The sequence below is a fragment of the Lynx canadensis genome, chromosome B4 (genome assembly GCF_007474595.2).
Source record: "Lynx canadensis isolate LIC74 chromosome B4, mLynCan4.pri.v2, whole genome shotgun sequence".
Classification (NCBI taxonomy): Eukaryota; Metazoa; Chordata; class Mammalia; order Carnivora; family Felidae; genus Lynx; species Lynx canadensis.
The window spans coordinates 131,595,801-131,623,447 of NC_044309.1; the positions used below are offsets into that span (position 1 = coordinate 131,595,801).

Sequence of the window (27,647 nt, forward strand, 5' to 3'; positions counted from 1 at the left end):
ATGGTATTTCTGCGGTGGTAAGTCCTTAGGGACTCTGACTTCTTCCAGAGTCCCTTCTTCATGGTTCCACCTTTCCTAAGATAGGACCCTTGTTCTTAGGGTCCAAGATGGCAGCAAGAGCTCCAGCCATCACATTCACATTCCAGGCAGCAGAATGGAGAAAAGGAAACAGAGACAAAGGATTCATTCGCATGAGCTGTGTTCTAAGGAAGATTCCTAAAAACTGCCACGCGGCATACACACTTCTATTTCCTTAACTGGATCTGAGTCACATGGGCTACGTGTGAAATCTAGGGGGGGCTAGGAAACATCTTTATTCTGCCCATGTATGTGCACAGCTACATATCCAAGGTTCTTTTTCTACAGGGGAGGTGAATGACAGATAGTGGGGAACAATGACTAGTCTGCCACAGGCTGAACGAGCAGACTATACGCGGGAAGCCAGAGTGGGGAATGCTTGATCCTGCCTGGGGGAGAGCTGGAGGGCTTCCAAGGAGAGAAGATGCTTTTGTTCTGTCTTTAAGGATGAGTAGGAGTTTGGCAACGTTAAACAGATGGCCCACCAAGAGGCAGACGAGCAGCCCACCAGCCTCAACAACCACTTTGCTTTATATAAATACAATATTTGAATGGGAGGAATGCTGAGACGGCCTCCCATGTCCCATGCAGCTGGCTGTCCGACAGCCACTGAGTTTTATAGGGTCGAAGCGGTTCCTGGGGTGTGTGAGACAGAAAACACTCCCGGGCTCGATGAAGCATCACGTGCCTTGTTAACAGGCCTCAGGGAGATCATGTTATACACGCGAGGAGATTGTCCTGGGTTTGTCTGTTGTTGGAAGGGCGGTGGGGCGATGCGAAAAGAGCTCGGATGCCAGCTGAGGTCAGCTGTGTGGCCCGGGGGGAAGCTGTTCACCTCTGTGAGTCTCCTGCTTCCCCTGTCAAATAAAGGTAATACGACATCCTTGCAAGGATGTCGTAAGGGCCTAGAGAGGACACTTCCCCACGCACTCTGTCAGGTTGTGACCCGCAACCATGCCCAAGCTATGAGGCAAGGCGACTATCATGCAGGTGGGGCGTAGGCTAAGATTGCCCTGGGGCTCCCTCCCCAGCACGGCCCAGAGGAGACGGAACCGTTCTGTCCCACGTGGTCACCCTGCTACTCAGACGGCACGCGCTGAGGGCTCAGCTGTGATGGGACAGGGCAGCCCCGGAGCCATTTTTGAGCCAAGGTGAGATTCGATCTTGGGCTGCCCAGAAATGTCCAGGAGGGCAGTGGGCTTTAGAGCTGGTATTAGCAGGCACGGGCACGAGCTGGAGGAGTCGGAATCATTACTGTTATTGACCCTTACCGTACCCATGCCCTGGAGCTTGGGAAAACTCCGGATAAAATGAGTAGACACTCTGACCAAACCTGACCGACCTGGGGCCTCCCCTGTCAGGTGTGACGCCCATTGTGAGATAAGAACACAGAGGCTCAGATTTGCTCAGAGTTGCACAACTGAGAGATGGCATCACCTTAGAGGGGACTTTAGGTCTGCTGCACCAAGCTACCCTATGACTCCATGGGGGTCATTCACTTCTAACTCCCATATTTTGTCACAGATACAGACAACTTGGGTAGGACTTGATCTTTAACTCAGACCTCTCCTCCAAAGTCTAGCCTTGCAGACTGAACTACCTAGGTGACATCTGCCTTCACGCTTCTCCTAGGCTTCCTCAAGGTAACAAGTTCAAAACTGAGCTCTTGGTAGCTTTCCCCCGCCCCAAACGCTATGCTCTCCCGCTCAGTAAATGGCTCCATTCAGATGCTTCAGCCACACACCGGAAAGCATTTTTGGCTCCTTCCTTTCTTCCCTACCTTTCCTCCCCACTCCCAAGGCCATTCTGTGAGCACAGCTCGAAAGATCTGACTCCAAAACACACTTCAGGTCTCTGCTTCTCCTCATCTGCTGTCACAGTCTCTTCCCGAGACAACGACAAAGCCTCCTAGCTGGTCCTCTGTCCCCTTGTGTTACATCCTCCGTATTCAGAAGACAGTGTGATCTTGTAAAAAGAAAAGTCGGACGGTGTCTTTCCCTTATTTTAATGGATTCCAGTAGCACTTACATTATATCCATACTCCTTGCTATGACTCTCCCAACTGTCCAGGCCGCTGCTGCTTCCCTCGCCTTGACTCCTGCCCCTCTTTCCTACGGTTCCGTCGCCTCTGGGCCATGGTGGGGAGGGGGCCCCAGGCAATCTTAGCTTATGCCCCACCTGCACCGGGTGACAATATCACTGGCCTTCTCTCTGTTCCTTGGATAGCTCAAGCTCTTTTTGTGTGTGTGTGTGTGTGTGTGGCCTCAGGGCCTTTGCACACATGTTTCCTTTTTCAGGAAGGTTCTTCCATTAACTCTCTTTTTTTAATGTTTCTATTTATTTTTGAGACAGAGAGAGACAGAGCATGAGCAGGGGAGGGGCAGAGAGAGGGGGAGACACAGAATCTGAAGCGGGCTCCAGGCTCTGAGCTGTCAGCACCGAGCCCGATGCGGGGCTCGAACTCACGGACTGTGAGATCACGACCTGAGCCGAAGTCGGACGCTCAACCGACTGAGCCACCCAGGCGCCCCTCTTCCATTAACTCTTAATGGCTGACTCCTCATCCTTTGGTTCTCAGCTTAGATGGCTCCCTCTGGGGGTGTTATCTGTCACATGTGTGCCCTTCCTTCTCCATATACGCAAGACTCATGCCCCAAGGTGAAAGACGTAAGCTACTCCCCCAGCTTCTTTTGGGCTGTGAGGCAGACATTTCACCAAAGGTCTACCCTTTAGATGCACCACACCTGCCTTCAAGGTACAAATGACCAACATGCTGAAGCAGTGCCCTGCAGAGTCCAAGCAGACTCCAGTTTGGGGAAGTCTGTTGACAGGAAAGCAGAGCAGAGCTTTGAGCATCTGGTCCCAGGAACACTGACTGGGGCACAGCAGTGTACCTTTGTGGGGGGGGGGGGGGGGGGGGGGGGGGGGGGGAGGAAATGGTTTGGGCTTCATGCTTGGTGGCCTGGCCTTTGAAACTAACATGTTGGCCCTTCCTGGGGGCGGTGCATCACCGTTTCCCTTGAACACATTTCTTCCTGAAGGAGACTACTGTTTGCAGGTAAGAAGATGATGATTCTTCCTTACAAAGATCTTCTTTAACTGTCTTCTCTAATTTTTTTTTAATTTATTTTTTTTTAGCATTTATTTATTTTTGAGAGGCAAAGAGAGAGAGCGCGCGAGCACAAGTGGGGGAGGGGCGGAGAGAGAATGAGTCACAGAATCAGACGCAGGCTCCAGGCTCCGAGCTGTCAGCACAGAGCCCGACGCGGGGCTCGAGCCCACGAACCGTGAGATCATGACCTGAGCCAAAGTCAGACGCTCAACCGACTGAGCCACCCAGGCACCCTGGAGTTTATGTTCTAATGGAGGGAGACAGATACTAAACACTACGTAAATCCCCCAGGAAAAAGAGCAGCCTGTGATAAGCACTGTGCAGGGAATTCAATTAGCCACGTGATGATAGAGCGTCCCTGGGCAGTCAGCACCGGCCTCACTAGGGCAGTGTCAATGAAACTGGAATCTGAATGTCAAGAAGGAGCCAGCCCTTCCTTAGAACTCAGAGGAAAGCACGTTCCAGGCGAAGGGGACAGTTAGTGCAAAGGCTCAGCTGGACACAGGCCTGGAGGGTCCAAGGGCAGAAGGAAGTCCGGTGGGCTGACTGGTGCCGAGGGAGGGAAAGGGTGTGAAGAGGCTGGAGAGAGAGGTGGTGGCCCGATCCCGAGGGGCAATCCAACTCAGGCTAAGGGGCCTGGATTGGATTCCCAGTGCACTGGAGAAACTGCTGGAGGCTTGAGGTGGAGAACAGCCTCATCTGGTGTCTATGAGAAGGTCACTCTGGTGGCTGTGCTGAGACTTGACTGGGGCCAAGGGAGGAGCCCAGGAAGAGGCTGCTGCGGTCGGCCAGGAGCAAACTGATGCCGAACCCTGGGAATCAGCAACCTCCTCACCCCTCTCCAGGTCGAGATCCTCCTGGCGGGGCCCCAGGGGGCAGCTGGATACACCAGGGTCGGGAGGGAGATTTGGGTGTTCCTGGCCAGCGGACCAGATGAGACCACATGGGGAGAACATGTAAGTGGAGGGGAAGGGGCCGGGACAGACTGGCTGGCTGATAGGACAGGGAGCCAGCAAGGAAGACGGAAAAGGAGCAGCCAGCCGGGAAGGAAGGCACTTGCAAAAGCCTGGCAACACAGAAGCCAAGTGGAAAAAGTGGTTCAGGAAGGTGGGAGGAGCCGACCACGTGACACAGACCAGAGCAGGCAACAGGTTGGGGTCTGGGCCACGGCAGGAGCCGCCACCGCTGCAATGATGCCCTGAGGGCAGGAACCGACTGGAGGGCTGAGGCAAGGAAATGTGGGTGCAGAGGACGCCTTCAAGAAGTGCTGGCGGGAAAGGCAGCCGGAAATGGCGGTGCAGAGGCAAAGGCCGGAAGTGCTAAGGCAGGACTGTTCAAAGATGGGCGTGATCCCACCGAGTGGGAGAAAGTGACGACACAAGACAGAGGGGTTTGGTCCCCAGGGGGTGGGGTCCAGGGCACGAGCGGGGGCAGGGCCCGTCCTCCATAGGCCAATGGTGAGGGTACAGATGGGGGCAGGTGCCTCATGGTAGGAAAGGGAGTGCCTTCCTGCTGACTGCTTCTAATTTCTCAGTGAAGACGCTCCCTGGAGGGTGCTGGGGTGAAGGGCAAGTGAGACAGGCCGCCTGCAGTACAAGAATTCTGGGAAGGGAGACCAAGTGACATGAGGGTTTGGGGGAGGGGAGCACATGCTGGGGAAGTGTGCCAGCACAGGCGGGCAGTGCTAAGTGCCCCGTTGAGACGTGCGGCCGTGGATTGACAGGGGCCCTGGCCACACAGACACATGTGCTACGATCTACATCGTGGCAGGGAGAAGGCCCTGCTATTATTGTGCTCACGTCACACCTGCGGAAACCAAGTCTCAGGGAGGTTAAGTAACTTGTCCGAGGCTGCACAGCTACAATCTGAACCTGTGAGAGCAGGCTTTGAACCAGAGACCTTCAAGCCCTGTGGGGACATGGAAACTTCCCAAGGAGCACTGGCCTTGCCAGTTCAAAGAACATCCATTTCCAGATCCTTAAATGTGCTTACGTCCTGTTTTCTTTTTTTATTTTTTTTTATTTATTTTTGGGACAGAGAGAGACAGAGCATGAACGGGGGAGGGGCAGAGAGAGAGGGAGACACAGAATCGGAAACAGGCTCCAGGCTCCGAGCCATCAGCCCAGAGCCTGACGCGGGGCTCGAACTCCCGGACCGCGAGATCGTGACCTGAGCTGAAGTCGGATGCTCAACCGACTGCGCCACCCAGGCGCCCCGATTACGTCCTGTTTTCTAAAAGTGATCGTCCTGAGAACCTAGCCTTTATCCCGCCTTACAAAAGAAAGGCACACCCTTCACCCATTCCAAACATTGGGTGAATGTGCCAGGGGGAAAACACCCCCAACTCCGCCCCAAAGGGGAAAGTCTGGTCTAACAATGAATCGAGCCTCATATGCTACTTATTCAGAATGAAGCATGGCATTAGAAATGAGGATATTGGGGAGCCTGGGTGGCTCAGTCGGTTGAGCATCCGACTTCGGCTCAGGCCATGATCTTGCAGTTCACGAGTTCGAGCCCCACATCGGGCTCTGCGCTGACGGCTCAGAGCCTGGAGCCTGCTTCGGATTCTGTCTCCCTCTCTCTCTGCCCCTTCCCCGCTCGTGCTCTCTCTCTCTCTCTCAAAAATAAACATAAAAAAAAAAAAAAGAGAGAAAGCAATGAGGATGTTGGTCTACAGCTTAAAGATTAGTAGCAGAGGGGTGCTTGGGTGGCTCAGTTGGTTAAGCATGATGTCACTGTTCTTGGGGTGGAGCCCCTCATCAGGCTCTGCGCTGACAGCGGGGAGCCTGCTTGGGATTCTCTCTCCCTCTCTCTCTGACCCTTCCTTGCTCATGGTCGCCTTCTCTCAAAATAAATAAATAAAAACTTAAAAAAAAAAAAAGATTAGTGGCAGAGACAGCCATGATCATAGGAATGACCGCATAATTCCATAAGTGCTCTGAAGGACAGAGCTCTGAGTACGTATCACAAGGAACCAAATGCAGATGAGGGTCAAGGCTGCTGACCCTGAGGACGAGGGCTTCAGCTGAGATAGAAGGATGAGTACGTGTCCCCTGAACCAGGGTGGCAACTCCTTCGGCCGAGAGCCAGAGAGTAAACGTTTTCAGCTGTGCGGGCCATGATGTCTGTACCGCAACTACTCAGCCCTGCCATTGCAGTGCAAAGCTAGTTGAAGACCATGGTCAACCAGGGACCGGTGGCGGTGTGCCAGTGACGTTCTACTTACAAAAACGGGCAGCAAAAGGCCTCTTTCATTGTTTTCCCAGACATTTATTTGTCCAGCTTTCTAGAAAAAGGAGGCCTTGATCGGTAGCGGTAGCATTTGGTTTCGTGTTACCAGTGGGAGGAGATGCTGGCAATGATAGTGGCAGGAGGGAGCTTACCTGGGACAAGAGGAGTGGCAGGTACAGAGGCCAGGTGTCGGTAGGGGTGTGACGTCCACAAGGAACCGAGAGAACACCCCTGCAGGGGGAGCCGCAAGGGCCCAGGAAGGTGGAGATGGGGCCGGCAGGACGTGGCAGGGTCGCACAGGTCAGTCTACCCCACGGCAAGAGGAAGCCTTCTCAGGTTCGGGAGGTATTTTGTATTTGGGCTGGGGGAGGGTGTTTAGGGTAGGGGGAGTTGGGTGGGGCCAGGGGGGTGACCTAGGACATAATTAGATCTGCATTCTGAAAAGATTGCCGGGGTACCGGGGAGCCTGAGGGAGCAAGGAGCCTGCTGTAATATGAAGGAGCTCAAACTGGAGTGTAGGGATGGGAGGGGAGGGGAGGGGTGGTGCTGGAGCTGCCTAGGAGGGAACCTCACAGGGCACAGAGGGGCAAGCAGGGGTCGAGAGGACAGCCAGGCGCAAGTTTCTGACAAGGACTGATAGGGAGGAAAAGACAGAAAAGCACCTTGAGCTGAGCCTCTGCTTCTTTTCCCTTCACTTCCCCATCACTGCATTTCTGGGGTCACCTTTTGGTGCTCTGCTCACGCACGCAGACCTAGAGGACCACCAGGACCCCTCCCCGAGACGCTGGGCGGGGAGCACAGAGATGTGGAACCACGTGGACGTCACTGAAGCATCTGGGATGCAAAGGGTCTGGGTCTGTGACTCTCTACTCACCTTCGGGCCCTGGGCTTCCTTGCTCTGGGTAGACTTCTGGAAGGGGTAGCTCTTAGACGTGGACAAAGGAAACTCTCTTCCTAGGAAGGAGACAAAGTTGTGCCTCAGTTCCTTCTTGTCCTGGAGAGGACACCGTAGACCAGGAGTTTTGACACAGCCCCCTCCCTGGAGGACAACAGACCTCAGGCAAACCAGAGCCCCTCAGTCATTCCACCTGCTGAATGACCTTGGGCAAGTTACCTAACCTCCCGGATCCTGTTAAAGGCTTAAATACCAACTACCTTGCAGGGCTGGTGAGCCAATTAAATAATGTATGCGGAGCCCCGCACACAGTGCAAGCACTCAACCCACAGGGGAAAAAAAACACTGGCTTCAAAAGAAAAACCAAAAGTTGAAAACATCGAAATGAAGACATGTTGGCTTAAACCCTTAAAAAAAGTAACAATCTATCCATCTCCTAGAGTGTCATTAAATTTGAAGACAGTTCACAGGTTAGATGTTGTTCACTTTGCAACTCCTGTGTGTCCACGGTGATTGCTGGGAAAGCCAACATATCAAGCGGGGGTCACGCTCTTCTCTGAGGCCTGCCAGGCAGTCCCTCCCCTGTGCCCTAGACTGGCGCTTCGCAAACTGGACAGCGCTTACGGAGCCCTGGGGGACCACCGCGGAGCCCGGTGCAGCCGGGCTAGAGACGCTGACGCTGCTGGTCCTTCTAAGGTGGCAAAGGCGTGGCTCTCGGCGTCCCCGCGCCGACAGGGGGCTCACCATGGTGGGGACTGTACTGCCTCTCAGGGGGCCCCTCCTTCCTGCTGAGTGGCCTCGCATTCCCTGAGGGAGGCAGACTGAGTGGGGACAATGGCTTCATTGGCCAGAGGGCCCACAGGCTGCCGAAAGCAGGAGGTTGATTAGCCCGTCTGGGCAAAATTCTGGCCCTTCAGCTGCGCAGGGGCGCCTTGGGCGCATGAACCTCTCTGCCCCTCACCTCCTGCTGTAAGATGAGGGGAACAGGCTCTCTCATAGGGGTAGAGTAGGCGGAAAACAAAGTAACACAAGCTGGCTGGTGCAGAGAATGAGTCAGTATGCGACAGCATGATTTTTACTGCTGATCAGAGTACAGCTTTGTGCTTAGACTCACATTCTTTCCAGTATGAACTGTTTCCACTATATTTGAGAAAAAAATAATTTTCTCACTCCTATCCTCCACTTCCAAAGGGTCCTGGGTGTGGCTGAGGGATTTCATTAGTGGGATGTTGTCTGCCCTCTGGGTCCTATTCACCTACTAAAGATAGGGCTTTTCTGTGTCCCTGGGGTGCCCCCATGGAAAGGATAGACCTCCCCCTGCTGGAGAAAATATCCACCTGACCCAACAGTGTGTCCCTTTGGCTTTGCAGTCCCGTGTTTGAATCCTGACTCAGCCACCCACAGGCTGGTTACCCCATAAAGTCCTCTCACCGCTGCCACGAGAAATGCCTCTGGGTCTTCTCGCATGCTGTTCCCTCTGCCCGGAACAGTAATTCTCCCCTTCACCCGCCTAAAATACACATCCTTCGAATCTCAGCTTCAATGCCACTTGCCTGCTCAGGGCTGGACTGGGTACCTCTCCCCGTGCTGCCTCAGCACGCTGTAAGCCCCACCACAGTGCCCAATCCAAGGTAGTGTCACTGCGTTGCCTAAATTCCTCCCAGACTGCGCTATGGGTCCCAGTAACCGGACACCCAGAGACACCAGTAACCGGCATCCATCGTTAGAATACAAAATTCCACCCCTGCAGCCCAGCAATTATGTTGCGCTGACTTTTAAGTGCACCCTGAACATCAGCATTTCAGTCATTTTGGTGACCAGACAGGGGAGCGTCAAAGGGAACCTGGCCCTACTACCTCAATACTAAGGCCCTGCCCTGCCTCAACTGGATACGGCTGGGTGTGGCAGGGCCACAGGGGGCTAAAGTCCACAAGTGGTACCTTACTCTTTAACAGTCGTTTTCTCTGCAAAATTAATTCTTCTCTCCGGAATCTCTCTGGATCTAGTTCCGAGTAGTCCCAGCTGTTATAGCTCTGTAGGCAAGGATATATACCTAACAGAGAATGAAGAGGGATCGTGAAAACCTCCATAAAAGAGAAGGGAAGCAGGAAACAGAAGCCAGAGCCTCTCCTCCAGGAGCCCCCTGCTGGTCCTAGGGAGGCGGGGCTTCTAGCATTAGCCCCACCCTACAGTGGCCCTGAGCCTTGCGGAGGTGGGGGGAGCACCCCCCCTTCCTCTCTAGGTCGGCTTGGTGTCTTCCTCTGGAAAAGGGAGATGGTGGGGCGCCTGGGTGGCTCAGTGGGTTAAGCGTCCGACTTCGGCTCCGGTCATAATCTCACGGTTCGTGAGTTAGAGCCCCATATCAGGGTCTGTGCTGACAGCTTGGAGCCTGGAGGCTGCTTGGGATTCTGTGTCTCCTTCTCTCTCTGCCCCTCCCCCACTCATGCTCTGTCTCTCTCTCTCTCTCTCTCAAAAATAAATAGATGATAAAAAAATTTTAATAACTTAAAAAAACAAAGAAAATGGAGATGAAGTTCGCCCTGTGTTCCAGACAGCGTGAGTGTCAAGATCCGATCCGATCACACCAGGACACGTGACCCTGTGTACACAGATGTGAAAGGTTTGTAGACTTTGGTTTTCCTGCCCATCTCCTCTGCTCTTGCTGGACTGGGAACTCCCTGAGCGCAGGACCTGGGCCTTATTCACCTTCGCACCTCCAGGGCTTAGCTCTGGACCTAGCACATAACAAACAGGTGCTTAGCAAGTATTTGTCCAACATCTTATCACACTTAGCTAAGTACCAGAAATGGGTTCTCCCTAAATATTTGATGGTGACACTAATGGGGCTGATGCTTTTTCTTGTAAGAAAACCACGTGCTTCAGAGTCTTGGCTCCTGGAACCTGAACGCTCAGACATTAGAAGGATTCCACTTTCTCCCTCGGCTCTTTGGTGTAGAAAGGAAAAGACCAAGGATCACTTGAGAAGTTTTGACCACCTATGCAAAGATGCTGCCTCCACTGGACAAAGCAAGTGGACGGGGGGGTTTATTGCTGAGAATGCGTTAGGGGAAGGAGGCACAGTCTTGGACAAAACGGGAAATAGGAAGGGCGAAGCGAAGAAAAGAGTCGGAAAATGAGAGGAAGGATGGAGCAGTGGTCAAGACGTAGCTTTGCAGCGGGACAGCCTGGATCTGAACACCTGCTCCCCTGTTTGATGGCTGTGGGACTTCTTGGAGTCTGCGTATGTTAAGAGGATTAAATGGGTGTGCAGAAAAGGCTGAGCAGGCACAAGGCTGTTCTCCTTGGAAAATCTTGCTTGTGAACTTGGCCTTTGGCTAGCATCTGCGAGTTGTCTGGTAAACATTTCTCTACACTGATATAACTTGCCCTAACTACCCAGAAGTGGGCAAATTCCTGGAAGTGTACAACCTACCACCACTGAATCATGAAGCAATACAAAAGCAGACCAGACCGATAATGAGTAAGGAGATTGAGTCAGTAATCAAAAACCTCCCAAATAAAGAAAAGCCAGGACGCGATGGCTTCACAGGTGAGTTCTACAAAACACTTAAAGAATTAACTCCAACCTTTCTCAAACTCTTTCAAAAAAACTGAAGAGGAGGGAACACTCCCAAACTCATTTTATGAGGTGAGCATTACCCTCATACCAAATCCAGATTAAGTATGCTACAAGAAAACTACAGACCAATGTCCCTGATGAATATGGATGCAAAACCTCTTAAGAAAGTACCAGCAAACTGAATTCAGCATCATTTTAGGAGGATCATACACCATGGTCAAGTGAGATTGATCCCTGGGATGCAAAGATGGTTCAATAGCCACAAATCAATCAATCAACATAATACATGTTAATAGAAGGAAAGATAAAAATCATGATAGTCTCAATCGGTGCAGGAAGAACATTTGTCACAATTCAACATCCTTATGTGATAAAGACACTCAACAAAGTGGGTACAGAAGGAACACACCTCAGTGTAATAAAAGCCCCATATGACAAGCCTGCAGCTAACATCATACTCAATGGTGAAGAAAAGCTTTTCTTCTAAGACCAGGAACGAGTTAAGGGTGGCCACTCTCACTACTCCTATTCAACATAGTACCAGAAGATCTAGCCAGAATGATTAGAAAAAAGAAAGGAAAAAAGGCATCCAAATCAGAATGGAAGAAGTAAAATCGTCTCTGTTTGCTGATGACCCCATCTCGTATGCAGAAAAATCTAGAGTCCACCAAAAAACTGTTAGAATTAACAAATTCAGTACTTTTTCAGGATATAAAATCAACATATCAAAGTCAGTTGGGTTTCTATACATTGACAAGGAGCTATGTGGGAAAAAAATAAAGAAAACAACCCAACCCCACTCATGATAACATCAAAAACAGTGAAATACTTAGGAATAAATGTAACCAAGGAAGTGAAAAGTCTGTACATTGAAAACTGTAAGACACTGATGAGAGAAATTGAACGAGACACAAATCAACGGAAAAACATGCTGTGTTCATAGATCAAGAGAATTAATATTGTGAAAACATCCATACTACCCAAAGCCATCTGTAGATTCAATGCAATCTCTCAAAATTCCAACGGCATTTTTCACAGAAGTAGAGAAAACCATCCTAAAATTTGTATGCATCCACGAGAGACCCTGAATAGCCAAAGCAATCTTGAAAAGGAATATAGGTGGAGACATCACACTTTCTGATTTTAAACTATATTACAAAGCTAAGAATTCAAAATAGTATGGTACTGGCATAAAAACAGACACATGGATCAATGAAACAGAATTGAGAACCCAGAAATAAACCTACACATAGATGGTCAACTGACATTTGATAAGGGAGCCAAGAATGTACAATGGGGAAAAAACAGTCTCTTCAATAAATGGTGCTGGGAAAACTGGACAGCCACATGCAAATGAATGAAACCGAACCCCCTAATTTTTACACCACTTAACAAAAATTAACTTGGAATGGATTAAGGACTTAAATGTAAGATCTGAAACCATAAAACTCCTGGGAGAAAATATAGGGAAAAAGCTCTCTGACATCGGTCTTGGCCATGACTTTTTGGCTACGACACCAAAAGCACAAGCAACAAAGCAAAAATCAACAAATGGGACTACGTGCAACTAAAAGGCTTCTGTGCAGCAGGAGAAACAATAGCACGAAAAAGCAACATATGGAAAGGAAGAAAATATTTGCAAACCATACGTTTGATAAGAGGTTAAATATCCAAAGCATATAAGGAACTCATAGACTCAATAGCAAAAATAAGTAAATAAATAAATAATAATAATAATAATAATCTGGTTAAAAATGGGCAGAGGGGGGCGCCTGGGTGGCGCAGTCGGTTAAGCGTCCGACTTCAGCCAGGTCACGATCTCGCGGTCCGTGAGTTCGAGCCCCACGTCGGGCTCTGGGCTGATGGCTCAGTGCCTGGAGCCTGTTTCCGGTTCTGTGTCTCCCTCTCTCTCTGCCCCTCCCCCATTCGTGCTCTGTCTCTCTCTGTCCCAAAAATAAAAATTAAAAAAAAAAAATGGGCAGAGGACCTGAACAGTTATTTTTCCAAAGAAGACGCGGCCAACAAATATGTGAAAAGGCTCTCAACATCACTAACCAACAGGGAAATGCAAACCAGAACCACAGTGAGATATCACCTCACACCTGCTAGGATGGCCATGATCAAAAAGACCAGAGGTAACAAATGCTGGAGAGGATGTAGAAAAAAGGGAACCCTGTGCACTGTTGGAAGCGATGTAAATTGGTATTGTCACTATGGGAAACAGTATGGAAGCTCTTCAAAAAATTAAAAATAGAACGACTCTATGATTCAGGAATCCTACTCCAAAGGAAATGAAATCACAGTCTCAAAGAGATACCTGCACCCCTAGGTTCCCTGCAGCATTATTCACAATAGCCAAGGCATGGAAACAGTCTGAGTGTCCGTCAATGGGTGGATGGATAAAGAAAATGTGGCATATATATACACAACGGAATGTTATTCAGCCATAAAAAGAAGGAAAGCCAGACAATGCAACAACGTGGATGGGCCTTGAGGGCATCATGCTAAGTGAAATTAGGCAGACGGAGAGAGACAAACACTGTTATGTGATCTCACTTATAGGCGGAAGCTAAAAAGCCAAACTCAGAAGCAGAGAGTAGACTGGTGGTCACCAGGGGCTGGGGATGGAGGAAATGAAGAGATGTGGGTCAAAGGGGGTAAAGTTCCAGTTATAGGAGGAACGAGTCCCAGGGATCTACGGCATGATGGCTACAGTTAACAATACTGTGTTGTATATTTGACTGTTGTCATGAGAGTAGCTTCTAAGTGTTCTCACCGTAACAACAAAATGATAATTATGTGTGATGAAGGATGTGTTAACTAACCTCATTATGGTAACATTTCCCAACATATGCATGCGTCAAATCGTTACGTTGTGCATCTTACACATACACGATGTTATGCATCAATTATACCAATAAAGCTGGGGGAAATTTTTCCCCTAACTGGTAAGAGTGGCAAGCTGTAAAAGTGTGGCTTCTGCTGAACACCTGCTTTCCTGGAATTTTGGTACATGACAGACAGAGGTCTCTATGTGACCAGCCCCCAATAGAAAGCTTGGGTGCTGTGTCTCTAGTGGGCTGGGCAGAAACATCACACGTGTTGTTGCATTTTTGTTGCAGAGGGATGACAGTGCCCTGCCTAACTCCTCACGGAAGGGAAACAGCATGAGGAAGCTTGCACAGGAATTCCTCCAGACCCTGCCTGTCATTTCCCTTAGGAATATTCCCTGGCTGGGGGCACCTGGGTGGCTCAGTCGGTTGAGAGCATCTGACTTCGGCTCAGGTCATGATCTCATGGTCCGTGAGTTCGAGCCCCGCATCAGGCTCTGTGCTGACAGCTCAGAACCTAGAGCCTGCTTCAGATTCTGTGTCTCCCTTTCTCTCTGCCCCTTCCCTGCTCCTGCTCTCTTTCTCTCAAGAATAAATAAACATTAAAAAATTAAAAAAAAAAAAAAAAAAGAATATTCCCTGGCTGTGTAACCTCATTGCACTGCCATAATCTTGGCTGTCAATACTCCTACATGCTGAGACCTGAGAGTTCGCCTAGCAAATACCTTAATGTGGGAATGACTTGGAGACCCCCAAGACAATAGGAAATGTAAAAGAGTGCTTACTTAGCACAGTGCTTAGGACCCAGGAACTTCTCAATAGGTAGGAGATTTTAAGGGCCTTAGAAAATATCTAGGTTGAGAAGAGGGGAGTGGGGAAGGGGAGTGAAAAGTCATTAAAAGCAAACACCACCCTGGGCACTCACTGTGCGGGCAGCAGGGACAAGGGGACTACAGTTGGGCCACGTGGGGTCACCCGGGGGAGGAAGGTTGGGATCGTCCAACCAGCATACCCTTTGGGGTTGCTGAGTTCTGCATCCATCAGCCCACAGCACATGGCCAACTAATGGGGCTCGGCTGGAGCCTGTTCCCTACAGATGCACCGGGCACAAAAAGGGACTAAGAACATCTCAGAACTGTTGTGCGGAAACAGGCGAGATCAGTACTCCACGGGGCTCTAACCGCACACCTTACCTTCTTGAACGTCAACGAGAGTAGAGGATAGCTGCCTCAGTAAAGGGTGTTATGACCTAGGCTCAGGCAGAAAAGTGTTTCCCCAGGACAGAGCAGGCTCCTCTTACCCGAAATCCACAGGCTCATTGTGTTGCAGATGTCCGACTTGAAATCGTGCGTGTTGAACCAGGACTGTGGGAAGCAGCAACAGAAGCTGGTGTACAGGGCTTTACTCAGAAGTGATGGCAGCCTCTGGGGAGGGCGGGGGCGGGGTGGGGGGGAAGCAGAGCTCAGGCCATGTTCTGGACGTTTCCGCACCCAGAAAAGAGCCCCCGACCGTGGAAAGGATCTGTGATAAAACTCTCCACCTGACACCGTGGTGCCTTCCATTCATGGGGGGAGCAGTTTCTATCTGTCATTGGCCCACATCTTGGTGGACTCCTTACCCTACCTGGGGACCCCACCTCAGACCTCAGGCTAGGCTTGGCCAGCAACCTCCCCCTCTCGCTTTCCCTCTGCACGTGGTCTGCGGCTCAGCCCCTCCTGCCACCTCCAAAGAGTAGCCCGGATGACAAGATACATTTGACCCACCCATCAGAGATTACAGGAAGTACTATGACTGTTATTTTTTTCCCCTCTGCATGCGTGGAACTGTTGTCCCTTCTTAACTACGGTTGAGTTCAAATTATACATTTATATCTGGCTTTGTTCATTTAACAATATAGTAGAAGCGCTTCCTCGGGTTGTTAGAAACTCTTCGGGATTTTTTTTCCCACGAGTGAACTTCATAATATTGTGCTGAGTAGGCATATCAAAATTTACTTCAACACCCCCATCGGTGGATACCGTTTCTATGTATGGCACATAGCAGGCAGTCAAAACTTTGTGGAATGCATGAGTGAAAGCAGTTTTTCCCGAGTATTCGATTATGACTTCCAGAAGATGGAATCACGGGGGCGCCTGGGTGGCTCAGTCGGTTAAGTGTCCGACTTCAGCTCAGGTCACGATCTCACGGCCCGTGAGTTTGAGCCCCGCGTCGGGCTCTGGGCTGATGGCTCAGAGCCTGGAGCCTGCTTCCGATTCTGTGTCTCCCTCTCTCTCTGCCCCTCCCCCATTCATGCTCTGTCTCTCTCTGTCTCAAAAATAAATAAAACGTTAAAAGAAAAAAAAATTAAAAAAAAAAAGATGGAATCACGATAGTAATCATAGCAGCTATGATACGTTGGGGGCTTATCGTAGCAAAAATGTCACGATGCACTTCTCTCTCAGACTGTCAGAGTGTCATTTCCCTAGATCCTTCACAACCCTGGCGATTATTCTTTTTAATCCATGCAATCCAGCACGTAAAAAGAGGCATCAAATGGCTATTGTTTTAATTTGTATGTTTGACGACTGTTAAGGGTGAACTTTTTTCCCATTTGTATTTCTTCCCTGATGAATTTCTGGTTTCGTACTTTGTCCGCTGGTCTAGAAGGGATTTCATAAGATTTATAAGAGTTCTTTTTTTTTTTTTTAAGTTGTTGTGTATTTAAGTAATCTCTGTACCCAACGTGGGGCTCGAACTCATGACCCCGAGATCAAGAGATGAACGCTCCTCCAACTGAGCCAGCCAGGCGTCCCGATTTGTAAGAGTTCTTTCCATTGTGTGACATATATGCTCCGTGATTTCTGCAGTTTCTCATTTGCCTTTTAACTTTGTGGTAATTTATTTACGTAGTTAAATCAGTCTTTGTGAATGTATGTATATTCATGCTTTTTAATTTTAAAATCACATGCTTATTTGAATACTACAGGAATATTTAAAGTAGAAAAGGAAGTCTCTTACAACCTCATTCCCCAGAGATAATCATTGCTAAGAGCTGGGTAAGTATTTTTCCAGACTTTTTTTTTTCTATTCATAGGCACACATGCATATATACATATACATTTTTAAACACAGAGTTCTAGAAATTTCTTTGCTTTCCACTTAAAATACGCCATATATAGATCTACCTTATTTTTTTGTGACTGCGGCATTGCAAGTCTGTGTATGAATATAGCACAACTTACTAATTACTCCCTCACAGAAAGAATGTTAAGGGCATTCTATTGGCATTAGCGTGATTTTTTGTTCTCCCAACAGTGGTTGATGCTCACTTTCAAGAGAGCCTCTTCATAGTGGGATTTGGATTCATGCAACAAGAGAGACGCGTAGTGTTGGGATATCCGATCAAACAGCTTATTCTGGATCTCCTTGTTTGGCTACCGGGAATAAGAGTGGAGACGGAGTTACTAGAGCCTCCTGATGAAACGGCTAAGGCCTGAGGTTCTTAAATACGTACTCCTCTTATTCTCGAGAGGGTGAACCTCCTGTCATTTACGAAATAGTACGCTGATTTTTATAGGATTTATGAAATCGATTTATACGTGGGGCGGATTGTTGAAGAAAGTGCGCAAACTCTGGGGTGGGAGGTCCCGACCCTGCTCCCGGCCCTGTGCTCGACCAGCCATGTGTCAGGGACCAGTTCCTGATGCTCAGGGGGCTACGGGACATTGGGCGGAGGCTGAAGCACAGGATGGATGGACGAGGCACGGGTGGGGAAGGGAAGGGGTGGCAGATGGGGCTGCAGGGGTGCTCCATAGAATCAGAGAGCCTGGTAGCCCGTGTTAGAGACATTGGGGTTTATTCCATAGAAAAGTAACTTAAGCAAGGGAGAGAAGCACGCAGATTTACCTGGTACCTCTCGTGAAAGATCCACCAGAAGCTATCCAGCCATATGGCTCTTGGAGAAGGAGAAGACAGAAACTTCTCTAATTCTCCATCGGAGCAGAAAGACTTGGGAAGAAAAAAAAAACACAACAACAACAACAACAACAAAATTCACATTATTATTGCTGTTGTCTTTGAAAACACAATTTTTCATTGTTTCATGATTTCACTGTGGCTGTGGAGCCGCAACCAGATTAATAGTCCTCTCCGTTCAGAACCCGCCTTTCCTCCTGTGTTCCACAGCTTGCTGTTGTCGCTAACCACACCATCTTCCCACCCGTCATCTTTGGAGTCAACTTAAAAGAAACACTTACCCTTTTAGTTTAGTGAGTGCCGACTATTTGCCTTTCCAGGCATTTTTATACATTCTCATCTAACCGCTAAGATAATCACACAAGGCGTGTTACTACTATCCCCATTTTACAGACGAGCCAACTGAGGACCGAAGAGCTGAAGTCTCTTGCCCAAAGAGATACAGCCAGCGAGTGGCAGAGCCAGCACTGGAATCTGTAACTGGAGGCAGCTTCCCCGTTCTGTCACCTACTCCGATCAGCGGCAATCAACAAACACACATGCTACACAGCTGCAAGTCACTGGACCAGGAGATTCTGCGGGGTTCACGGTAAGCACATGCAACTCTAAAATCGGAATTATCAGCGAACGCGGAGGGGCAGGAAATTCAGACTTCGTTGCAAGGCGACCCGGTAACCTGACTCTGATTCCAGAGCTATCATCTTAATAGCGTAATGACGTGTAATATTTGTTGAATGTTTACCATGTGTCTGGCACAGGGCTGTGCCCTTCACCCCTCATCTCGTTTCGTTTGTTACCATCTAGGTGGTAGCTACTACAGGCATCCCCGGTTTATAGAAGAGGAAAGGGAGGGTCCGAAAGTTTAGGACTCTTGCCCAAGTTCGCATGGCCGGGGAGGCTCCGCAGCAGGCAGCTTGACCCCAGAGACACCACACACGCTGCCTCTTAGCATTATGAAGAGCAAAGAGATCCCATTCCTGCCCCCTCTTGGATGCAAAGGGGGACACTCCTTGGCTCTCCCTTCAGGCCTATGGAAGCTGGGGGCAGGGTGCGTGGATAAGCCTCCCTCATCGGCAGGGAGTTCTCTGAGCCCAGCTCTCTGCTTTGTCTTTTTCACCGTTCCTCACGTTTCCTTAGAGAAAACATACAGTCAGAGCAGTTCAGAGCACAGACTTCGAATCCAGCTGGATTCAAATCCAGCTCTTATGCTAAGAAGCTGTGTGGCCTTGAGCAACGTTATTGAACCTGTATGTGCTCAGCTTCCTCAACCAGACGACAGAGGGAAACTGAAGGACTCCATAAGAATCTGCTTTCTGTGGGAGGCCTGAGTGGCTCAGTCGGTTAAGCTTCTGACTCTGGGTTTTGGCTCAGGTCATGATCTTGCGGTTTGTGGGTTCGAGTCTACTTGGGATTCTCTCTCTCTCTCTGCTCCTCCCCAGCTAATGCTCTCTCTCTCAAAATAAATAAATAAACTTAAAAAAAAAGACCCTGCTTTTTGCTCCTTTTTCCTCTTCTATTCTTGCTAGGACCTGCACACCCCACTTTACACAAGCCTCATAATGCAAATGGTGCCTGTCCTCCTTGTAAAGTACAAGGAGTTGATGATTTCTTTAGAATAGACATCTAAGGGAGGACCGGGTGAGAATGACCAGAAAAACCATCATATGCATATTCCGGACCACGGATGCTAAACATCTTGATGCTAAGACCCCCGGGCTCCAAGGAATAACACCTGAGCCTTTGTCTTTGTTTTAACAGTTCCCGGATGCCTGAGAGGACACATACACCAGAACACCATCTTCAGTAAAAACCCTAGACCCCAAACATAGACAAGATTCATATCCCTTTTCTTTCTGAGTCTCCCAGACACTCTGTCTCTACCTGCACTCTCTCTATACCTTTAATAAACTCTGCTTTCACTTCCTGCTGGCCCATTTGATTTCTATCCTGTGGGCAGCCAGGGACCCTTGGACCCAGCCTACCAGCATCACGGAGAATGGAGAGGACAGCGATTGTCCCTGCCTCGAGGACTGCCATGACCATTACATGAGTGAGTGACACACACAAAGTGCTCAGAACAGTGTCAGGCACTTAGGAAACACTCACTAAAGGTGCGCTAGCTCTTACTTATTTATTCACACTCTTGCTTCCTTTCAAAAAGTTCATTTCAGCCCCTCAACAGCTATTTACTGAGCACCTACTAGGTGCGTAGATGGTGATGGAGAGTCCCTGCCCTGGAGATGTTCACAAGTAAGCAGACATTTATAATGCAGTGTGATGGGTGCCTTAAGAGAAGGAATCCCAGGGGCATATAGAGGGGCTCTGGGGTACCGGGGAGAGTAAAAATGACTGGATGGGGGTGCCTGAGTGGCTCAATCAGTTGAGGATCTGACTTCGGCTCAGGTCGTGATCTCATAGCTCGTGAGTTCGAGCCTGGCCTTAGGCTCTGTGCTGACAGTTCGGAGCCTGGAGCCTGCTTCAGATTCTGCGTCTCCCTCTCTCTCTCTACCCCCACTCTGCTCATGCTCTCTCTCTGTCTCAAAAATAAATAAACATTAAGAAAAATTAAAAAAATAACAGTAAAAAAAAAAAAAAGACCAGAGGAAGAAGGGAGAAGGTACATTAGAGGGGACTGAGATGGCCAGACAGAAGGCATGCTAAACAGCAGGTGCAGTGATCCAGACAGGAAGGTGTGGGGCTTGAACTTGGCAGTGGCAGCAAGGAGGAGGAGGAGGTACAGGGAAGACAGCAGGTGAATCTCAGTGATGGCTCAGACGCAGGGGTGAGGACCAGGGAGGAGACTGGCTTATGCTTGGCTGGAAGGCTACGGTTTTCAACCAGACAGGAGAAGCAGTGTCATGAGTCTGAGAAGGGCAGGAGGTGGGGGGATATGGGAGTCGGAGTGCAGCATGGGGTTTGGAGGTGGTGACACAGTCCCTAAGTGTGATTAGCCTCATGCGGGGAGATGACTCATGTCCACCCCCTCCCCGCCCATGAGTCTGTGTAGAGGAAGAAGACGGAGCAGAGGCAGGGGTCCTGAAGAACGTGGGCTTGGAAGGCCAAAGCGTGCTGCCTGCATAGACGGAGAAGCTGCTACAGGGACCGAGGAAGGATACAACTGTCAAGTGCAGGGAGTCATCCTCTGGGCCAGTTCTACAGAGAGGTCATCTAATGGAACAACAGAAACACATCCTGTGGACTTGGCCTTCTGAGAGCCAAGGGCGGACAGACACGGCCACTTTCAGTGATGGGAAAGGAATGGGGGTGGGTCACAGCAGCACCGAGGAGAGAATGGCAGTGAGAATGTGAGGGCAGCTCTTGGCCTCCGAGGCTCGGCTCGGTGCCGGGCTGGGGCCAACCACTGACCCAGGGAGACGGGCCTTTCGTCCTCATGGAGCTCACGGTCTAGTGATGGCCTCCCGATTCTCCAGAGCAGAGGCAATGTCACTGCCAAGAGGGAAGGTGCGGTGACAGAGGAGAGGGTTCGAGGAGGCACGGAAGGGTTTGCAATGGCCCCTGAACAGGCTGGAACAGGGTCCTTTTAAAGGTAAGACACAGGGGGGTGCCTGGGTGGCTCAGTCTGTTAAGGGTCTGACTCTTGATTTCAGATCAGTTCATGATCTCACAGTTTCATGGGTTCAGACCCCATCCACCTTTATGTGGACAGTGCAGGGCTTGCTTGGGATTCTCTCCCTCTCTCTCTGCCCCTCCCCCACTTGTGTTCTCTCTGTCTCTCTCAAAATAAATAAACTTTAAAAAAAACAAAGGTAATGGGGCACCTGGGTGGCTCAATCAGTTCAGCATCCAACTTCGGCTCAGGTCATGATCTCACGGTTCATCAGTTCGAGCCCTGCATCAGGCTCTCTGCTGACAGCTCAGAGCCTGGAACCTGCTTCGGATTCTGTGTCTCCCTTTCTCTCTGCCCCTCCCCTGCTCATGCTCTGTCTCTTTCTGCGTCTCAAAAATGAATAAATGTTAAAAAAATTTTTTTTGAATAAATAAAGGTAAGACACAGGGGTGCCTGGCTGGCTCAGTCAATGGAGTATGTGACTCTTGATCTCAGGGTTGTGAGTTCAAGCCCCACTTTGGGTGTAGAGATTACTTAAATAAATAAAATCTTTTAGTTTTGGGGCACCTGGGTGGCTCAGTTGGTTAAGTATCCGACATCGGCTCAGGTCATGAGCTCACAGTTTATGAGTTCGAGCCCCGTGTCAAGCTCTGTGCTGACAGCTCAGAGCCTGGAACCTGCTTCTGATGTGTCTCCCTCTCTCTCTACCCCTGCCCTGCTTGTGCTTTGTCTATCTCTCAAAAATAAAGAAAAATAAACATAAAATCTTTTAGTTTTTATTTTTTAATTAAAATTCAATGTTTAGGGGCACCTGGGTGGCTCAGTCGGTTGGGCGTCCGACTTCGGCTCAGGTCATGATCTCACAGTCTGTGGGTTCAAGCCCTGCATCGGGCTCTGTGCTGACAGCTCAGAGCCTGGAGCCTGCTTCGGATTCTGGGTCTCCCTCTCTCTCTGCTCCTCCCCTGCTCATGCTCTGTCTCTCTCTGTGTCAAAAATAAAAACATAAAATAAAATAAAATAAAATAAAATAAAATAAAATAAAATAAAATAAAATAAAATAAAATAAAATAAAATTCAATGTTTATTTATTTGGGGGGGCTGGGGGGAAGTGCAGAGAGAGAGAGAGAGAGAGAGACAGAGGATCTGAAGCAGGCTCTGTGCTGACAGCAGAGAGCCCGATATAGGGCTCATGAACGGTGAGATCATGACCTGAGCTGAAGTCAGATGCTGAACAGACTGAGCCACCCAGGTGCCCCAATAAAATCTTAAAAAAAAAAAAAAAATTAAAATTAAGCCAAGACACAAATTTGCCTTGAGTTTCCTGGGAGCCGAAGGAAAACACCAGTTATAAGACTAAAATCATGCCAGGGGATGTGTAGTTTTTCTGGGGATCAAGGCCTAAGGAGAACATTCCCCATGGGACCTTAAAAATGGAACATTAAGTAACAGCAGTCACTGTCCTCGGGGCTACCCACACAGCAAATGGAACACGAATACATGTGGCTGTGCCAGTGGGCCTGTGCAGGGCAAGCAAAGTCATGGGCTGGAAGGTCACACAGGGACAACAGGCCCATAAAACATACAACCTATTTGTTCTCAAATCTTTCTCCTATCTATCTATCTATCTATCTATCTATCTATCTATCATCTATCTTTAACTTTTTTTTTTTATTATTTAAGTAATCTCTACACCCCAGGTGGGATTTGAACTCACAGCCCCAAGATCAAGAGTCGTATGCTCTTCTGAGTGAGCCAGCCAGGTGCCCCGTTCTTTTTTTTTTTTTTTTTTTTGAAGCACAGGCAAAGGAGGGAAAAAAAAGTATGACCTTATCACTCAGTGAACATCGGTGATATCTACTATGGTTCCGTCACCAGATTTTCCTATATGTGCTTACGTAGCATCATACTGTAGAGTTTTATATGCTGATATCTTTCATTTAACGCCAAAGCATAGCACAATACACTCTTTGTAAACATTGATTTTAATGGCTAAATAGTCCATGATACATATACCCCAAATGACCGTGCTAGTCTTCTATTATTCATCATTAAGCTAATAGCACTGATAATAAAAACTACCATTTTTTTGAGAACTTCTGACTTACTAGGCACTGCGCTAAGGACTTTTTATACACTTAAATAAGATAAGGATCTTATTTAATGTTACAATAACACCTCCAGGTAGAGACTGCTTTTATCCTTACTTTACAGCAGAAACTAGAGCCCAGAGAGCTACTTAGCCACCAAGAGGCACTACCTTCCTTCCAGTTTCTTGCTGTCCCAAATAACAATGTGGGGAATATCTTCTTGCACTGTCCTGGAGGGAATGTGACACTGTGAGTGCCCGCCGCTCCTCCACCCCTCTGCCAAAGACGGCAGGGGACCAGGCACCTGGGCCCAGAGCCCCTACCGACTGGTTAAAGGCAGCTGTCCACTTGCTGACTGCAGTCCATGCTGGAGCCAGGCGCTGGAACTCCAGCAAATACCACTGTCATCTTGGGCGGCGGCTGGCCCAAACAGACCATCACTCTGAGAAAGTCTGAATGCAAGACACAGAGGAATGAGACCGACGGAGCTGATGCAGAGACATCGCCGCCGGAGAGAAGGCAGCAGGGAGAAATCGTGAAGAGAGGAGGGAGTGAAGGAAGGTGGCTGGGCAGAGGGAGAGAGGAGCGAGGGAAAGAGAGACAAAGGGACAGAGGGAGGAGGAGAAAAGAGAGAGAGACGGGGTAGTAAGTGGTTTGAGGCAGCAGTGGGAAGTACAGGTAGACAAGGCTAAGAACCTGGGTCCCGGCAGGGGACGACGATTGGAGCTGCTTTGGGGACACCATGAAGGGCGATGAGACCAGCTATAGGGCTGCGGGTACCATTTCCTGGGCTTCCTCCCCTCCCCACACTTCTCTGCACTCATCCCCACCTCTTGGGTGGTCTCACATATTCTAGGCCTTGGAATACTGCCCCCACCCTCTGCCCTGCTTCCCAAGGAACCCAGCGTGCTCCAATGCACTGCTCTCCAAGTGGTTGTTCTCCCCAAGGGGCACCAAGGGACGTGGGAGGAAAATACTCTAACTAATGTCTAACTAAGAAAAATAAGAAATTAAGATTACTAATATATAATGTAGCAGTTGACAACAGAGCATGTATGTATATCATTTACAAAAAAACATAGATCATGATGGTGCACGCTCAAAATTTTTTGCCAATGAGACACATGATCAAAGCAGTCTGGGGGCACCTGAGTGGCTCAGTCGGTTAAGAGTCTGACTTCGGCGCAGGTCATGATCTCACGGTTTGTGAGTTCAAGCCCCACATCGGACTCTATGCTGACAGCTCAGAGCCTGAAGCCTGCTTCGGATTCTGTGTCTCCCTCTCTCTCTGCCCTCCCTTGCTTGTGCTCTGTCTCTCTCTCGCAAAAATAAACATTAAAAAGAATTTTTTATTTATTTTATTTATTTTTTAATTTTTTTTTAATGTTTATTCATTTTAGAGACAGAGAGAGACAGAGCATGAACGGGGGAAGGTCAGAGAGAGAGGAAGACACAGAATCTGAAACAGGCTCCAGGCTCTGAGCTGTCAGCACAGAGCCCGACGCGGGGCTCGAACTCATGGACCGCGAGATCATGACCTGAGCCGAAGTCGGTCGCCCAACCGACTGAGCCACCCAGGCGCCCCTAAACATTAAAAATAATTTTAATAAAAAATTAAAAATGAAAAAAAACAGTCTGGAAATGAGTGCTCAGGGAGGAAGAATCTAGGTTTTGGAGGGAACATGGGCTTGGGTTCTAATCTCAGCTCAGTTACTTGCAAACTGTCTGGCCGTGGAAACTGACTTACTTAGTGAACCTGACTCAGTTCCTTGGGGTATAGAACGGGGACAGCTATGTCTGTCTGCCACATGGTTGCTGTAAAGCTGGGGTACAGCTGGGCCCACAGCAGGGGGATCACACAGTTGGTAACATTGGTGAGCTGCCCACTCTCTTTCCTTACCTTGCCACTAAGGCAGTTTCTCTCAGCCCGGACCACATTGCCCACCATGTCACAGAAGTTCACCCCATTTGGAAGCCTGTTTGGCACAGCGCTGTTAAATTTATGTGGGTGCTGGTACAGCTCCACCAACAGATTTTTATCTGCTGTTTTCTGAAACAAAAAGCAGATATGAAAATGAGGTCCATCATTTGACAGCTTAAACTAAAACTAAAAACTAGGATATCTTCCCCTTTTTATCACGAAGATGGTGTAACAAGCTTATAGAAACTGGACAAAATGGGGGCACATTCAGGACCCCAGCACCTCTTACCAAATGATTTACATTATTTCTATTTTCCCTTTCAGGCTCTGAGCATGTTTACAAATATGCAGACATAACTCGACTCATGTTACAATACATAAATACACACACACACACACACACACACACACACACACACACACACACAGTGTCCTGCTTTCTCCACCTTAGATTTTCCACATTGCTACACTGTCTTCAAATGTATCACTTCAGAGAATAGATCCTGTTATGAAGATGGGCTATCATTTAATTAACTACTCACGGATTACTTCCAATTAATATTACTGTCATTAATAATTTGGAGCATACAGTTTCCCCCTTGGGTTTATTCATTATGAATTTCTGGGGAAAAAAGGCAATATAACAACTATACAAAATGTGAAGATACAGAAAAGTGGAAAGAGAAAACCAATTGCCATCACCAGAGGCACCTGCTGGAAACATTTTGGGGGACTGAGTTACTTTTCTTTTTTTTTTAAGTGTGTTTATTTATTTGTTTTGAGATAGAGACAGAGAGAGTGAACTACTTTAAGATCCTCTAAAAAGGGCACTCTGCAGTTTTCCTGCACAATCACCATCCAGGTGCCAAGCGTCCCCTCCCCAGGACTAAAATCTATTTCATGCCCAGCAGAAACCAGTCAGAGAGAGACCCAGCAGCAGATCCCTTACCCTTTTATTGACGAAAGATTTGACATTCCTAGATTCCGAGCCTCTGCAAATATGCTGTGATTTTCTGTGACTCTTGTCTGCAGAAGAATGGAAGAAGAGAAAGGATGTAGCCACGAGGTTTGTCCATCGCTGTGCAGTAACCATAGCTGTGGTGTTTCACTCACTCAGCCTGAGCTGTCAGAGGACAGTCACACTGTTAGTCTCACTGGTCCCCGCCTGAGTTGCTGGCTCCCTGGATCCAGGACCCACCGCAGACAAGCTGTCCCCTTGCCCCCAAGCCTGTTCCCTCGTCTGTAAACTCTGTTCAACGGCACCTAGCCCACAGTTGGGGGCATTGCAAAGATTTAATAGGAGAAGTGCCACCTGGTAGGCCGTCTCTAAGTGCGCCGTCCTTCCCTCCTAACTTGCCCAATGCCAGCAAGTCAGACATGAGACTCCTCCAGAAGGGGACAAAGCTATCCTCGGTTGAAATGCTGGATTCCTGCTTAACTGCATTTGAGATTCTAACAATAGCCAAACCCCACAGAAACACCATCAAGGCTATGAGAAAGGATTTTTGCCTCTGTCTCCCGGGTCGCCGTGACTTTTCTCTCTCAAAGCCTTCTTCTCCAACTCAAATCTCTCAATTGCCTTCAAAAACCAGAAAGAAATGGGGCATTAGGGATTTGTGCAGATCTCGGTGCGGGATGAGGGTCAGAGATCAGGCCATTTCCCCTGCTGGCACGCAAAAGGTCTGGAGCAGAGGTTGTGGCAGCGCCTCCCTGTCTTCCCCGTAGGTGCCAGGGTCTCCGCGGCCACTGGTGTCACTGACCTCATTCCCACCCCACCTCCACCCCCACCGAGTGTCACCACCGATACATGCCCCCACCTTGCCTTCTCCCACGCTGCCCCTCCTCCTGGCTATGCCTCCTCTTGTCTATACCTCTGAGGAGGTACAGGATGTGGGAATGGGGCTCCAATCAAGCTCCCTGGGCTAAAAGCTATTGTTTAAACTCTCTGTGAGGGGACAATGATACCTACCTTCTAGGGTCCTTGTAAGGATTGGATATACAGTATTGAGTGCATCTTAAATTTTTTTAAATGTTTATTTATTTTTGAGAGAGAGAGAGAGAGAGAGAGCGCGTGTGAGCAGGGGAAGGGCAGAGAAAGGGGAAGACACAGAATCAGACTCCAGGCTCTGAGCTGTCAGCACAGAGCCCGATGTGGGGCTCGAACTCCTAAACAGTGAGATCATGACCTGAGACGAAGTCAGACGCTTAACCGATTGAGCCACCCAGGCGCCCCTAGTGCATCTTAAAACACTAGTGCGGAGGCTACTACCAGATAGGAGCTGCTCAATAAAGGCTAATTATTATTATTATTATTAATCACCACACCCTTGACTTCTCAACAGATTTCTCTTGATCTCTGATTCCTCCTCCCCCATTCCCGCATCCCCTCC

At 48.9% G+C, this 27,647-nt stretch overlaps 1 protein-coding gene across 4 annotated transcripts in view; it reads right to left on the reverse strand.

Annotated features, from left to right (window-relative positions):
* Positions 1–27,647, reverse strand: part of FAM227A (family with sequence similarity 227 member A) — a 78,295-nt gene that overhangs the window by 37,906 nt on the left and 12,742 nt on the right. The window contains exons 4-11 of one of the 4 annotated variants that reach the window (XM_032594038.1): positions 26,767–26,836; positions 26,207–26,283; positions 25,237–25,386; positions 17,613–17,714; positions 17,036–17,140; positions 15,028–15,151; positions 9,262–9,369; positions 7,296–7,375 (exon numbers count right to left, since the gene is read on the reverse strand). In XM_032594038.1, coding sequence (XP_032449929.1) covers positions 7,296–7,375; positions 9,262–9,369; positions 15,028–15,151; positions 17,036–17,140; positions 17,613–17,714; positions 25,237–25,386; positions 26,207–26,283; positions 26,767–26,836 — 816 coding nt within the window. Of the gene's footprint in view, positions 1–7,295; positions 7,376–9,261; positions 9,370–15,027; positions 15,152–17,035; positions 17,141–17,612; positions 17,715–25,236; positions 25,387–26,206; positions 26,381–26,766; positions 26,837–27,647 lie in introns of all 4 variants that reach the window. The other 3 variants (XR_004343912.1, XR_004343913.1, XR_004343914.1) reach the window with 3 other exon arrangements.